The 16,002-nt window shown below is 44.8% G+C and overlaps 1 protein-coding gene across 2 annotated transcripts in view; it reads left to right on the forward strand.

Moving 5' to 3' along the window:
* ENPP3 (ectonucleotide pyrophosphatase/phosphodiesterase 3) overlaps positions 1–16,002 on the forward strand; it is a 352,328-nt gene that overhangs the window by 260,248 nt on the left and 76,078 nt on the right. For both annotated transcript variants that reach the window (XM_063917307.1, XM_063917306.1), the window contains exon 22: positions 3,209–3,286. In XM_063917307.1, the coding sequence (XP_063773377.1) occupies positions 3,209–3,286 (78 nt within the window). The remainder of the gene's footprint in view (positions 1–3,208; positions 3,287–16,002) is intronic.

Here is a 16,002-nt window from a genome sequence, read left to right on the forward strand (position 1 = left end):
TTCCTCCAGATTGACTTGCTATACCTGGGTGGCTTCTTGCTGAGCTGCGGTAGCCTGCAGCAAGGCCTTAATAATGTCCTCCATGTTATCTTTGGGTGTAGGGTTGAAGCAGAACCTGGTTTCCCTAAGCATCAGTCAGTGCCACCACAATGGATTTCACAGTATATGAGTTGATGTCCATAACAACAGATTGGTGTCTGTCACTTTAAATTTTAAATGTCAACTTTTCCTAAGGCTGCAATTTTCATTGTGTTGTTCGCATTCTCCACCATTTGTGATTAGATCAGAGTAGGGTTGCCCTCTCCTGGGGTAGATGGGCACCTCCAAAAACACAGCAGCCAGGGAAACAGCACACCAGTCCAAGGTTTTCATGCAGTCTAGCCATGGCTAGTTTTATTGTGCAGTACAAAAACACAAAACAAAAATAAATCCTAGCCTGTCTGGGTGCTTAACTAATCAAGATAAATTCCCTCTCTGAGTGGTAGGACCTAATGACTCTACCACAGACAGACATATGCACAATACTTACAGTCAGCAAATCAGTGTCTCATAACAACCCTGCTGCCTGTTTCTCCAGGTAGTGAGACCCTGGGCAAAGCCATTACACAGCTTTTACCAGCCTCTTACAGGTGCAGGTAATAATTAGCCTGCTTTCAGACTGAAGCCTAAATTACCCAAAATGGGCCTCATGGATGTAACCCACCCTCTCTCTCCATCTGTAGCCCCAGCACCCCTTCACTGGCTTTTACTAAAAGCCCAAAATCTAATCAAGTTTTTAAAAACAGACATTTTCCTGGGGGTTTAAATCATATAGGCCAAAAACCTGAGACAAATGTTTCTCCCGTTTAATCACTTTTATCACAATTTTTACTAAATAAAGTAAACAAACCATATGTTATTGTACTTTGCTGTATAGCAAGAACAATAGTTAATAATTATCTTCAACAAATATAAAATCAGTCAACTGAACTGCCACACAGACAATACTGTGTTTTTAGATAATACATTTTTATCACCTTGGAATGAATGACTAAGGAACCAGCTCCACATAAAACTATCACAATATAAATGTACTTTAATCCAAAGGCACTTATTGTTATTTGAAGAAAACCCTCTGGTGTAAGGTTACAGTCGTTTAGCAGTGTTTGTGATATGTCATTTTTGACTCTTGTCCAAAGTAGTTTCACCCTCTCACTAGCAAAGCAGCCTTATGTGCACATCAATGTAAAATCTAGGTATGATTCACTGGTGTGCGAAAATGAACATTGGTACAAACTGTTCGATCCACCATAGGTTTTGTGAAGAACAGTTTTGAAAATTCCCATGTTTTCCTTGTGAACAATAGAGCTACATGTAACTCCAGAAAGCCTGTAATTTGGAAAAAAAAGTAATAAATGACAAGAAAGTTTGCTCTTATTCTAAAATAAACAAAAAATGCCAAGTCACCCTAACTGAACTCAGGACAGATCCTGATTTCACTTTGCTGGTGTTTATAGTAATCAATCAATCAATCAATCAATCAATAAATCAATGCTAGACATCTTGGATTGACTTCCATTACAACAGGGAAGCCACGGCCATAGTAAAATCTAGCACTGTGAGTGTTTGCACACTGCTGATGTCTCTGTAGCAAGTAGGTCTAGGGTCATGAACCACTGATCATTATACTGACCAAAACTATTTTTTTATCAAAAATAATCACAAACATGAGAAACCGTTCATGAATGACTTCTGGTTATGGGAAGTCAAGTAGTGTATTTGTCACGTTTTTTCTCTTGTATTTTTTGGTTGTTGTTACCACTGCCCAATGATAGCTGGTAGTCTTTACAAGGAAAGCACATGTTTTTTCACTATCTCCTCATATGGGGGTTTCCCATTTACTCCGCAATAAGCCTGCACAAGCAGCGGCTTATCAGGGATATTGCTTCACCTTCTTCAGGAAGGCGAAGCCAAATCCCCAATAGGAGCTCCAATTTCATCCAAAAACGGGGCTGTGGCCGTTGCAGGTTTCACTGAACCTGTGTGTTTTCGGGGGGAAAAAAAATTCTATATGGGCAATATAATTGGATAGCATGTAAAAAAATATAGTTGAAAATCAGGAAACATCGATTTTTTGCACACCCGATGTTTTATCGTGGGTAATTGGATAGCCCTCCATAGACACGTCAAGCCTGATCTGACTAACATGAGGCTAGTTTTCACTATGGTAGAAAAACCTCCACACTCCTGACATCCTAGGCATACTGTAGCTCAGGATTTCTATATTGTATTTTGTACACTTTAAACAGTCACATGACTTTCACTGAGAACTATGGAGGAGTTGTGCAGCTGGTCCCATTACTGCTGCCAGAAGCACCCCCATTGTTGGTTACCACTGCTCTGTAAATGAGATGGAGTTACCAACTACATTATAGTGTGTGTGTTTTATTTATTTTGCACATTTTTTGCGAGTCAGGAAGACTTTTTCCACAAAATTTGCCAGCGGTGATTCAGTGAAATTAGGTACACTTTAGAATACCTGCTAATCAATTTGTCCACGTCTAGTGACCAAGGAGTCACCATGTACCTTTAAATGTTCACTAATCAAACATCAAATCAAACAAAGTATAAAACATTGTTGGCCAGAGTTGCAGTAAATACTTTGATTTGGCCCCATAATTGAGTATATTAGCCACTGCACTTAAACGGAAATGTTTGGTTGAGTCAGCTATCTTTGAAGTGGGACTCTGTTAGGTTATTTTTACATGGACATACTGTATATATCAATTTTCTAATCCAAACATTATTGAGGACTCAATAACTAGGGTTGGACTGGCCCACCTCCTCCTCCAGAGATCAGGTACCAGACTGTGCAGTTGACTTATACATTATATATACATATATATATATATATATATGTTACCTTCTGCTGTACAGGACTATTGTGTATTTTCTAGAGTGCATTGCTGTTATTAATCAGTACATTATCATGCAAATACAAGCAGTATTTACTGTATATATGTATCAAGGGGCCCAGCCCATGCACTCTCTAATGGTTAGGTGGCTAGCCACACCCCTAAACATGGGCCCCTACTACTGAATTCCCCCAGTGTGGCACTTCATGCCCCAGTCTGACACGGCCAGTAACTGTACCTTTTCCTAATCTATATGTTGTTTTTGTTCAAATTAACAGTTATTTACAATGTATACTTGTATACTTTTATTACAGACTTTAACAGCAGTGAAATTGAACAGTATGATTCTCTAATTACAAGCAACATAGTTCCCATGTACAAAGAATTCCTTAGTAAGTATGTCTTTTTTAAGTTGTGTGCAGTCGTTTTAAAACACAGACACAGCCAACAGTATGTAAGCAGGACATCATTTTAGAAAATGCTGCATACAGGGCATTTAGTATTTTTGCACCATAAAATTCCGGAGCTACTGTATGTAACCCATGAAAATACTTGCCAGTAAATTGCTTGGCACTTCTCTAAAACATTTGTGTAAAGACAGCACATCCTTACCAATGTAATATTTTCTAAGTACCGTTTAATGTACACCTTCTGCAATATACAGTATGTGGACATATTTATGGTATGTCATAGTTAGCTTACAGGTTTTTTTTATTTGTCAACGTTAATTCTAAGAAGGCCATTTATAACCCTTTCACATGCTCAAAAAACTTGTATATTGCCAGGTCGACATGGGTTGAGGTGTAAAAGGGGTATGTTTCTATTTCCCATGTCTACTGACACGGTATTTCAACCTGCGAATAAAGCAGGGTTATTCCCAGGTTATTACCGTGTCAGGTGCGGCGTGAACGGGTAACCTGGGTCGAAAAGATCCAGGACCCGTTCACACTATGGAGGTGGAGGCGTGGGGATGTCCTCATCTCCAAGCACCGCCTCCACCCCGATGACATCAGTACAGCCTTCACCACCGTCCCGTCCCCCGATGGCAACCCAACCACCCAGCATATTTCCGGGTCGTGTAGCCAGTCTGAAAGGGGTCTCATGGCGGGTTGCACTCAGGAAGGACCGTGTACAATTCCCGGGTGTTACCCGCCATTGCAATGTGAACAGGTTATTACAGTGGTGGGGACCTTTGGCACTCTAGCTGTTGTTCAACTACACATTCCAGCTTGCCCTGCTACAGTTTTGATATTTGGCCATGTTAAAACTGTAGCAGTGCATGCTGGGATGTGTAGTTCAACAACAGTTGAAGGTTCCCCATTACTGGGTTATAATACATGAAGGATCACCAATGTTCCTAATTCTATTTCCTGTGCAGTCTTCTTCTGCTTCAAAGATGCTGCCTCTTGCTTGGTGTATGTCCCCCAGGGGAATTTTAGGTCCATTTACACAAACTGAGGCACACATCAGCTCCAAAGCCAGTTTTGTGCTTTGCAAATGATCTTATTTAAGCTTATCAAAGCAGTTTTTCTGTGGGTTGAAATATATGAAGAAAGAAGACCTTATGCAAGTCCATCCTGTGAACGGATACTGCTAATCTTTTGGGTCTGAGCTGAGCATATGCAACTCTGACCATCTACAGACATGAGCATAACTAGAACTGTGTGGTTCCCTTAGCAACATTTTTAAATCCCCTATTCCAATTTAGTGGGGGGGTAATTATGCTCCTAATACTAGTAACTACTGCTTACCGTATGTCTACATTTTGTGAGGAGGGCATCCCGGTGGCTGTATACTTTTCTCTAAGTACCATATTGAAACACACTATATATATATATATATATATATATATATAAAAAATAGCCCAGAGTGACACACGGCGTGGCTAGGAGCTCTGATTGGTTTAGCAGCAGGTCTAACACACCCAATCCACAGCTGATTGAGTGAGAAATGCCCTCCCACACAGGTTACATCCGATGGGAGGCTCTGCCCTTTGGCTGCTGTGTGTTCCCAGAGCAGGATTAACAATGGGGCTGATGGAGCTGCAGCTCTAGGTCCACACCCCAAAATAGGCCCACTGCATCTGCAGCAACATACCCTCCAACAATTTACACATAAAAATCAGTACAAATTTGAAAAAGGGTTGTGGCCACGGGTAAAGTGGCATGATCACGCCCCTTTTCCTATACTTTCATTGAAAGTTTGGAGAGCCAAAAATCGGTACAAACCATAAAAAAAGGTACTGTACCTGCCAAAAATGTACAGTTGGAGGGTATGCCACTGCATCTGCAGCAAGTCTCTGCGCTGTAGATAGGGACAAAAAATAAAATCCTTTTACTGCAGCGTCCTATGTCCTGCTGCCAGTCCGCCTGCCCCCTCCGGCATCAACAATCCCCACTCCCTAGCCGCAGCGCAGATGGAACAAAAGCTGCTGCGGCCACCGGCATAGATGTGTATGAAAGCGGCACGGCGGAAGGCTTTCATAAGCCTCCCTGCACCGCATACTGTTAGGCGCCGGGGTCCGCGATGTCCTCGCGGCCCGGCGCCTAGCTACTAGGGACACCGAGCGTACTAGCCGCCGGGTCCCTAGCAACGCTGGGACGCCGTGCGCGCGTAGCCGCCCGGACCCTAGCAAAGGGGACGCCACGGGCGGACCGCGTTCCCCGTTGCAGGGTCAATCAAAGCAATTACACACACACTTGTCTCTGTTCGTGCAGCCTGGCAGCTGCACGGCATGTTTTATAATCTGGCTCTGAAACATCTGATTGGAGGACTCCTTGTTAAATACTCTCTCAGTGCTTCACACAGACGCCGGTAATAGCTTCCTGCATGCTGCTTAGGTTTGCTGAACGTCTGTTCCAGTCCTGCTGTGTCCGGTCTTTCCTGTCTTCTGAGTTCCTGAATCTTGGAGTTGTCATCTCATCCCAAGAAGTCTCTGGTCCTCTATTGTCCGCCACGGTCGCCAGAGAATCCCGTGTGGTGTTCGTGAGTTGCGGCTCTGCCGTGTGCTGCGGCTCAGCCCGCTTTATTTTTGTATTCTGTTTCGGAGCATTTGCGGAGGGTTCCGCTTCCACAAGTCCTCTCCGGAACTCGGCGGTGCCGGGTAGGAGAGTGGACAAGTGGGTATTTTGGTTGTCCTTTTCCCTGGCAGTTTTTCCATACATATTCTAGTTTTAAGTTAGCTTGTAGCCCCTGGCCTTGTTGCTGAGTGAGAGGGCCCCTTGTTATCACCCTGTCTCGGATTTCCCTTTGTCTCCCATTAAGACCTGAGGGGGCATTGGAGTTGGGCAGACGTAATCCGCCCTTCAAACGCGGCTGCCATGGGCTCAAGCAACCATAGTCTCGCAAGGGATTTCTGACAGCACGGGCGAGACAACGGAGTTAGGGCGCAAGGGGCTATTTTCCATTCCCGCTCCCTTCCCCAGCATTACATTCCAGTGCTCCGGTCCTTGTTATAAAATCTCCTCAGACCAGAGTGCTGGAATCATAACATTATTACCGGCCCAATAAACCAAAACTTAAAATTAAACGGGGTTTAATTTTTTCTCATTCAGTTTTTGTGAGAGTTCATCGGCCTCATGAATCCGTCAGGTTTAGGGCCGAATCCCGGTCAGCTCTTAGTAAATCAGATTCAAGAACTTACTCAGATGGTTCAGGATCTTTCTCTTCGGGTGAGATCGCAGGAAGATCTTTTGCGAGCCTCCCCGAAGGTAGTCCCTGAACCAAAGATGCATTTGCCCGACCGTTTTTCCGGTGATAGAAAATAATTTTTTAATTTTAAAGAATCCTGTAAACTTTATTTTCGTTTAAGACCAACTTCCTCTGGTAATGAATCTCAGCGGGTTGGGATTATTATTTCTTTACTCCAGGGGGATCCTCAGACCTGGGCATTTGGTTTAAGAGCTGAGGATCCTGCGTTGTTATCTGTAGACGCCTTTTTTAAGTCTTTAGGGCTCTTGTATGATGACCCAGATAGAGAGGCGTCCGCTGAGAGTCAGCTGTGCGCTCTCAGACAAGGAAGAAATCCTGCGGAGGTTTATTGTACCGAATTTCGCCGTTGGTCGAACGACTGTGGCTGGAATGACCCTGCCCTGCGCAGTCAGTTTCGCCTTGGTTTATCTGAATCTATTAAAAAGACAGCCTCCTCCAGTACCCCGCTCCTGAGACTCTCGATAAACTCATGGAGCTTGCTATAAAGATTGATCGTCGTCTCCGAGAGCGGAGGGCTGAAAGAGGAGCATCTGTAAGGTCTAGTCCTTGTGTTTATTCCATTCCAGAGGACGTCGAGGAGCACATGCAGATGGGTCTCTCCCGGCTGTCTCCTGAAGAAAAAACCAGAAGACAAAATTCCGGTCTTTGTTTATACTGTGGTTGTAAGGGACATTTTGCTCGTAATTGCCCGAACAAGTCGGGAAACGCTTTGACCAAGTGAATTGTGAGGGGGTTCACTTAGGTCTGCAGCTTATCTCCTCGAACAACTCTCTCTTAGTCCCTGTTAAGGTTTCCTTTGGCAGCCTCAGTTCTTTGGTGTCGGCTTTTGTCGACAGTGGAGCTGCAGGAAACTTTATGGATTTAACTTGGGCTAAGGCCTTAGGCATTCCGCAGTTACCATTAGATAGATATATCACTATGCACGGCTTAGATGGGAGTCCGCTTTCTAATTAGAGATGTGCACCGGAAATTTTTCGGGTTTTGTGTTTTGGTTTTGGGTTCGGTTCCGTGGCCGTGTTTTGGGTTCGAACGCGTTTTGGCAAAACCTCACCGAATTTTTTTTGTCGGATTCGGGTGTGTTTTGGATTCGGGTGTTTTTTTCAAAAAACCCTGAAAACAGCTTAAATCATAGAATTTGGGGGTCATTTTGATCCCAAAGTATTATTAACCTCAATAACCATAATTTCCACTCATTTTCAGTCTATTCTGAACACCTTACACCTCACAATATTATTTTTAGTCCTAAAATTAGCACCGAGGTCGCTGGATGACTAAGCTCAGCGACCCAAGTGGCCGACACAAACACCGGGCCCATCTAGGAGTGGCACTGCAGTGTCACGCAGGATGGCCCTTCTAAAAAACACTCCCCAAACAGCACATGACGCAAAGAAAAAAAGAGGCGCAATGAGGTAGCTGTGTGAGTAAGCTAAGCGACCCTAGTGGCCGACACAAACACCTGGCCCATCTAGGAGTGGCACTGCAGTGTCAGGCCGGATGGCCCTTCCAAAAAATACTCCCCAAACAGCACATGAAGCAAAGAAGAAAAAAAAGAGGCGCAATGAGGTAGCTGTGTGACTAAGATAAGTGACCCTAGTGGCCGACACAAACACCTGGCCCATCTAGGAGTGGCACTGCAGTGTCACGCAGAATGGCCCTTCCAAAAAACTCTCCCCAAACAGCACATGACGCAAAGAAAAAAAGAGGCGCAATGAGGTAGCTGTGTGAGTAAGCTAAGCGACCCTAGTGGCCGACACAAACACCTGGCCCATCTAGGAGTGGCACTGCAGTGTCAGGCCGGATGGCCCTTCCAAAAAACACTCCCCAAACAGCACATGACGCAAAGAAGAAAAAAAAGAGGCGCAATGAGGTAGCTGTGTGACTAAGATAAGTGACCCTAGTGGCCGACACAAACACCTGGCCCATCTAGGAGTGGCACTGCAGTGTCACGCAGGATGGCCCTTCCAAAAAACACTCCCCAAACAGCACATGACGCAAAGAAAAATGAAAGAAAAAAGAGGTGCAAGATGGAATTGTCCTTGGGTCCTCCCACCCACCCTTATGTTGTATAAACAGGACATGCACACTTTAACCAACCCATCATTTCAGTGACAGGCTCTGCCACACGACTGTGACTGAAATGACGGGTTGGTTTGGACCCCCACCAAAAAATAAGCAATTAATCTCTCCTTGCACAAACTGGCTCTACAGAGGCAAGATGTCCACCTCATCATCATCCTCCGATTCATCACCGTGTACATCCCCCTCCTCACAGATTATCAATTCGTCCCCACTGGAATCCACCATCACAGCTCCCTGTGTACTTTGTGGAGGCAATTGCTGCTGGTGAATGTCTCCATGGAGGAATTGATTATAATTCATTTTAATGAACATCATCTTCCCCACATTTTCTGGAAGTAACCTCGTACGCCGATTGCTGACAAGGTGAGCGGCGGCACTAAACACTCTTTCGAAGTACACACTTGTGGGAGGGCAACTTAGGTAGAATAAAGCCAGTTTGTGCAAGGGCCTCCAAATTGCCTCTTTTTCCTGCCAGTATACGTACGGACTGTCTGACGTGCCTACTTGGATGCGGTCACTCATATAATCCTCCACCATTCTTTCAATGGTGAGAGAATCATATGCAGTGACAGTAGACGACATGTCCGTAATCATTGGCAGGTCCTTCAGTCCGGACCAGATGTCAGCATCAGCAGTCGCTCCAGACTGCCCTGCATCACCGCCAGCGGGTGGGCTCGGAATTCTGAGCCTTTTCCTTGCACCCCCAGTTGCGAGAGAATGTGAAGGAGGAGATGTTGACAGGTCGCGTTCCGCTTGACTTGACAATTTTCTCACCAGCAGTTCTTTGAACCCCTGCAGACTTGTGTCTGCCGGAAAGAGAGATCCAAGGTAGGTTTTAAATCTAGGATCGAGCACGGTGGCCAAAATGTAGTGCTCTGATTTCAACAGATTGACCACCCGTGAATCCTTGTTAAGCGAATTAAGGGCTCCATCCACAAGTCCCACATGCCTAGCGGAATCGCTCAGTGTTAGCTCCTCCTTCAATGTCTCCAGCTTCTTCTGCAAAAGCCTGATGAGGGGAATGACCTGACTCAGGCTGGCAGTGTCTGAACTGACTTCACGTGTGGCAAGTTCAAAAGGTTGCAGAACCTTGCACAACGTTGAAATCATACTCCACTGCGCTTGAGACAGGTGCATTCCACCTCCTATATCGTGGTCAGTTGTATAGGCTTGAATGGCCTTTTGCTGCTCCTCCAACCTCTGAAGCATATAGAGGGTTGAATTCCACCTCGTTACCACTTCTTGCTTCAGATGATGGCAGGGCAGGTTCAGGCGTTTTTGGTGTTGCTCCAGTCTTCTGTACGTGGTGCCTGTACGCCGAAAGTGTCCCGCAATTCTTCTGGCCACCGACAGCATCTCTTGCACGCCCCTGTCGTTTTTTAAATAATTCTGCACCACCAAATTCAAGGTATGTGCAAAACATGGGACGTGCTGGAATTTGCCCATATTTAATGCACACACAATATTGCTGGCGTTGTCCGATGCCACAAATCCACAGGAGAGTCCAATTGGGGTAAGCCATTCTGCGATGATCTTCCTCAGTTGCCGTAAGAGATTTTCAGCTGTGTGCGTATTCTGGAAAGCGGTGATACAAAGCGTAGCCTGCCTAGGAAAGAGTAGGCGTTTGCGAGATGCTGCTACTGGTGCCGCCGCTGCTGTTCTTGCGGCGGGAGTCAAAACATCTACCCAGTGGGCTGTCACAGTCATATAGTCCTGAGTCTGCCCTGCTCCACTTGTCCACATGTCCGTGGTTAAGTGGACATTGGGTACAACTGCATTTTTTAGGACACTGGTGAGTCTTTTTCTGAGGTCTGTGTACATTTTCGGTATCGCCTGCCTAGAGAAATGGAACCTAGATGGTATTTGGTACCGGGGACACAGTACCTCAATCAAGTCTATAGTTGGCTCTGCAGTAATGATGGATACCGGAACCACGTTTCTCACCGCCCAGGATGCCAAGGCCTCAGTTATCCGCTTTGCAGCAGGATGACTGCTGTGATATTTCATCTTCCTCGCAAAGGACTGTTGGACAGTCAATTGCTTGGTGGAAGTAGTAAAAGTCGTCTTACGACTTCCCCTCTGGGATGACCATCGACTCCCAGCAGCAACAACAGCAGCGCCAGCAGCAGTAGGCGTTACACGCAAGGATGCATCGGTGGAATCCCAGGCAGGAGAGGACTCGTCAGAATTGCCAGTGACATGGCCTGCAGGACTATTGGCATTCCTGGGGAAGGAGGAAATTGACACTGAGGGAGTTGGTGGGGTGGTTTGCGTGAGCTTGGTTACAAGAGGAAGGGATTTACTGGTCAGTGGACTGCTTCCGCTGTCGCCCAAAGTTTTTGAACTTGTCACTGACTTATGATGAATGCGCTGCAGGTGACGTATAAGGGAGGATGTTCCGAGGTGGTTAACGTCCTTACCCCTACTTATTACAGCTTGACAAAGGCAACACATGTTGTCCGCATTTCTGTTGAAATACTTCCACACCGAAGAGCTGATTTTTTTGGTATTTTCACCAGGCATGTCAATGGCCATATTCCTCCCACGGACAACAGGTGTCTCCCCGGGTGCCTGACTTAAACAAACCACCTCACCATCAGAATCCTCCTTGTCAATTTCCTCCCCAGCGCCAGCAACACCCATATCCTCCTCACCCTGGTGTACTTCAACACTGACATCTTCAATCTGACTATCAGGAACTGGACTGCGGGTGCTCCTTCCAGCACTTGCAGGGGGCGTGCAAATGGTGGAAGGCGCATGCTCTTCACGTCCAGTGTTGGGAAGGTCAGGCATCGCAACCGACACAATTGGACTCTCCTTGTGGATTTGTGATTTCGAAGAACGCACAGTTCTTTACTGTGCTTTTGCCAGCTTAAGTCTTTTCATTTTTCTAGCGAGAGGCTGAGTGCTTCCATCCTCATGTGAAGCTGAACCACTAGCCATGAACATAGGCCAGGGCCTCAGCCGTTCCTTGCCACTCCGTGTGGTAAATGGCATATTGGCAAGTTTACGCTTCTCCTCCGACGATTTTATTTTAGATTTTTGAGTCCTTTTTTTACTGATATTTTGTGTTTTGGATTTTACATGCTCTGTACTATGACATTGGGCATCGGCCTTGGCAGACGACGTTGATGGAATTTCATCGTCTCGGCCATGACTAGTGGCAGCAGCTTCAGCACTAGGTGGAAGTGGATCTTGATCTTTCCCTATTTTTGGAACCTCAACATTTTTGTTCTCCATATTTTAATAGGCACAACTAAAAGGCACCTCAGGTAAACAATGGAGATGGATGGATACTAGTATACTTATGGATGACGAGTGACTGACGACACAGAGGTAGCTACAGCCGTGGACTACCGTACTGCGTCTGCTAGTATAGAGATGATAATGATATAAAAAATATATATATCACTACTGCAGGTATATATAATATAATGACGGACCTGCTGGACACTGTCAGCAGACTCCTAAACTACTAGTATGAAGAAGATAGAAAAAAAAAACCCACCACAGGTAGGTATACAATTATGGACGAGCACTGACGACACAGAGGTATCTACAGCCGTGGTCTGCTAGTATAGAGATGATAATGATATAAAAAATATATATATATCACTACTGCAGGTATATATAATATAATGACGGACCTGCTGGACACTGTCAGCAGACTCCTAAACTACTAGTATGAAGAAGATAGAAAAAAACCCCCCACCACAGGTAGGTATACAATTATGGACGAGCACTGACGACACAGAGGTAGCTACAGCCGTGGACTACCGTACTGCGTCTGCTAGTATAGAGATGATAATGATATAAAAAAAATATATATATCACTACTGCAGGTATATATAATATAATGACGGACCTGCTGGACACTGTCAGCAGACTCCTAAACTACTAGTATGAAGAAGATAGAAAAAAAAACCCAACCACAGGTAGGTATACAATTATGGACGAGCACTGACGACACAGAGGTAGCTACAGCCGTGGACTACCGTACTGCGTCTGCTAGTATAGAGATGATAATGATATAAAAAATATATATATATCACTACTGCAGGTATATATAATATAATGACGGACCTGCTGGACACTGTCAGCAGACTCCTAAACTACTAGTATGAAGAAGATAGAAAAAAAAACCCACCACAGGTAGGTATACAATTATGGACGAGCACTGACGACACAGAGGTAGCTACAGCCGTGGACTACCGTACTGCGTCTGCTAGTATAGAGATGATAATGATATAAAAAAAATATATATATCACTACTGCAGGTATATATAATATAATGACGGACCTGCTGGACACTGTCAGCAGACTCCTAAACTACTAGTATGAAGAAGATAGAAAAAAAAAACCCACCACAGGTAGGTATACAATTATGGACGTGCACTGACGACACAGAGGTAGCTACAGCCGTGGACTACCGTACTGCGTCTGCTAGTATAGAGATGATAATGATATAAAAAATATATATCACTACTGCAGGTATATATAATATAATGACGGACCTGCTGGACACTGTCAGCAGACTCCTAAACTACTAGTATGAAGAAGATAGAAAAAAAAAAACCCACCACAGGTAGGTATACAATTATGGACGAGCACTGACGACACAGAGGTAGCTACAGCCGTGGACTACCGTACTGCGTCTGCTAGTATAGAGATGATAATGATATAAAAAATATATATATATCACTACTGCAGGTATATATAATATAATGACGGACCTGCTGGACACTGTCAGCAGACTCCTAAACTACTAGTATGAAGAAGATAGAAAAAAAAGCCCACCACAGGTAGGTATACAATTATGGACGAGCACTGACGACACAGAGGTAGCCACAACCGTGGACTACCGTACTGCGTCTGCTAATATAGAGATGATAAAGATGATAGAGATGAACAAAAAAAATATAACACTACTGCAGGTAAATATTTATATAAAATAATGAATGACGGACCTGCTGGACACTGTCAGCAGAATGCGTTTATAGAATAAAAAAAAAAACACCACAGGAGTGTTTGTTTAACTTTTTCAGGCAGACAATATACTGGTGGTCACTGGTCAGTCACACTGGCAGCAAAAGTGTGCACTGTACTCCTGCTATTAACTGCACCCCAGTCTCCCCCACAATTCAGCTGTGTGAGCAGTGAGCACTCAGCACAGTCAGATATACATAGATGATATTATCATGCAGCACACTGAGGCTGAGCACAGATATGGTATGTGACTGTGTATCGTTTTTTTTCAGGCAGAGAACGGATTATAAATAAAACTGGTGGTCACTGGTCACTATCAGCAAAACTCTGCACTGTACTGAGTACTCCTAATGCTCCCCAAGTAGTAAATCAAGTGTCTCTCTAATCTATTCTACACGGAGAGGACGCCAGCCACGTCCTCTCCCTATCAATCTCAATGCACGTGTGAAAATGGCGGCGACGCGCGGCTCCTTATATAGAATCCGAGTCTCGCGATAGAATCCGAGCCTCGCGAGAATCCGACAGCGGGATGATGACGTTCGGGCGCGCTCGGGTTAACCGAGCAAGGCGGGAAGATCCGAGTCTGCCTCGGACCCGTGTAAAAAGGCTGAAGTTCGGTGGGGTTCGGATTCCGAGGAACCGAACCCGCTCATCTCTATTTCTAATGGGATAATTACTCACCTTACACCTCCAGTAGTACTTACCGTAGGAGCCTTACATTCCGAAAATATTGAATTTTACCTTACACATTGCCCGGCAGTTCCTGTTGTTCTGGGTCACCCTTGGCTGGCCTTTCATAATCCCACCATTGATTGGCGGTCCGGGGAGATTTCCCAATGGGGTACATTTTGTGCTAAGGAATGTATTTCATATCCAGTCAGAGTTGCAGCAATCATTCCAGAGCTCATTCCTGTGGAATACCAAGAGTTTGCCGATGTCTTCTCTAAAGGCAATGCGGACATTCTGCCTCCCCATCGGCCTTATGATTGTACTATTGAGCTAGTTCCAGGTGCCACTTTGCCAAAGGGGAGATTATATGCTTTGTCCGGGCCAGAAACTACGGCCATGAATAATTATATTCAGGAAAGCCTAAAGAAGGAATTTATTAGACCATCAAAATCTCCTTTAAGTGCAGGTTTTTTCTTTGTGGAGAAAAAAGATGGCTCGCTTAGACCATGCATTGATTTTAGAGCCCTGAATAAGATCTCTGTTAAAAACACCTATCCTTTGCCGTTGATTTCTGTACTTTTCGATCAGTTACGTTCTGCTGTGATTTTTTCTAAAATTGACCTTAGAGGAGCTTACAACCTCATCCGAATTAAATCTGGGGATGAGTGGAAAACGGCTTTCAGCACTCAGTCGGGTCACTACGAATACCTGGTGATGCCGTTCGGCCTGTCTAACGCTCCGGCAGTTTTTCAAGACCTTATTAACGATGTTCTCCGTGACTTCCTAGGGAAATTTGTGGTCGTTTATTTAGACGACATCTTGATTTTTTCTGAATCGATGGAGCAACATGTTACCCAGGTGCGTCTTGTTCTTCAAAAGTTACGTGAGAATCATTTATATGCCAAGCTGGAGAAGTGTGATTTTCACGTCACGGAAGTATCTTTTTTAGGGTACATAATTTCTCCCCAGGGATTTTCCATGGAACCAAAGAAGCTCCAGGCCATCCTTAATTGGGCGCAACCCACTAATTTAAAAGCAATTCAGCGCTTTTTAGGGTTTGCAAATTATTATAGGAGGTTCATTCATTCTTTTTCTGACCTGGTTGCTCCCATAGTAGCTCTGACAAAAAAAGGGGCGGATCCTACCAACTGGTCGCATGAAGCCGAATTGTCCTTCCAGGCCTTGAAACAAGCCTTTGTCTCGGCTCCAGTCCTCAGACATCCTAATCCAGAATTGCCTTTTGTGTGGAGGTTGATGCCTCAGAGGTTGGAGTGGGGGCTGTCCTTTCTCAAGAGGATCCGGAGTCTCTGGAGTTACATCCTTGTGCCTTTATGTCCAGGAAATTTTCCTCCGCTGAATCCAACTATGACGTTGGTAATCGGGAGTTACTGGCGGTGAAATGGGCTTTCGAGGAGTGGAGGCATTGGCTGGAGGGAGCTAAACATACTATTTCGGTTTTGACTGACCATAAGAACCTGCAATATATTGAATCAGCTAAACGGCTTAATGCTCGGCAGGCACGTTGGGCATTATTTTTTACTCGTTTCAGGTTTATGATCACTTTCAGGCCTGGTTCCAAGAATACAAAAGCTGATGCCCTGTCACGTAGCTTTCTTCCGGTTCACAATAGCAATCCTATTGTTACTTCCATACTTCCATCTTC

Source organism: Pseudophryne corroboree, chromosome 4 (assembly GCF_028390025.1).
Source record: "Pseudophryne corroboree isolate aPseCor3 chromosome 4, aPseCor3.hap2, whole genome shotgun sequence".
NCBI classification, from domain to species: Eukaryota; Metazoa; Chordata; class Amphibia; order Anura; family Myobatrachidae; genus Pseudophryne; species Pseudophryne corroboree.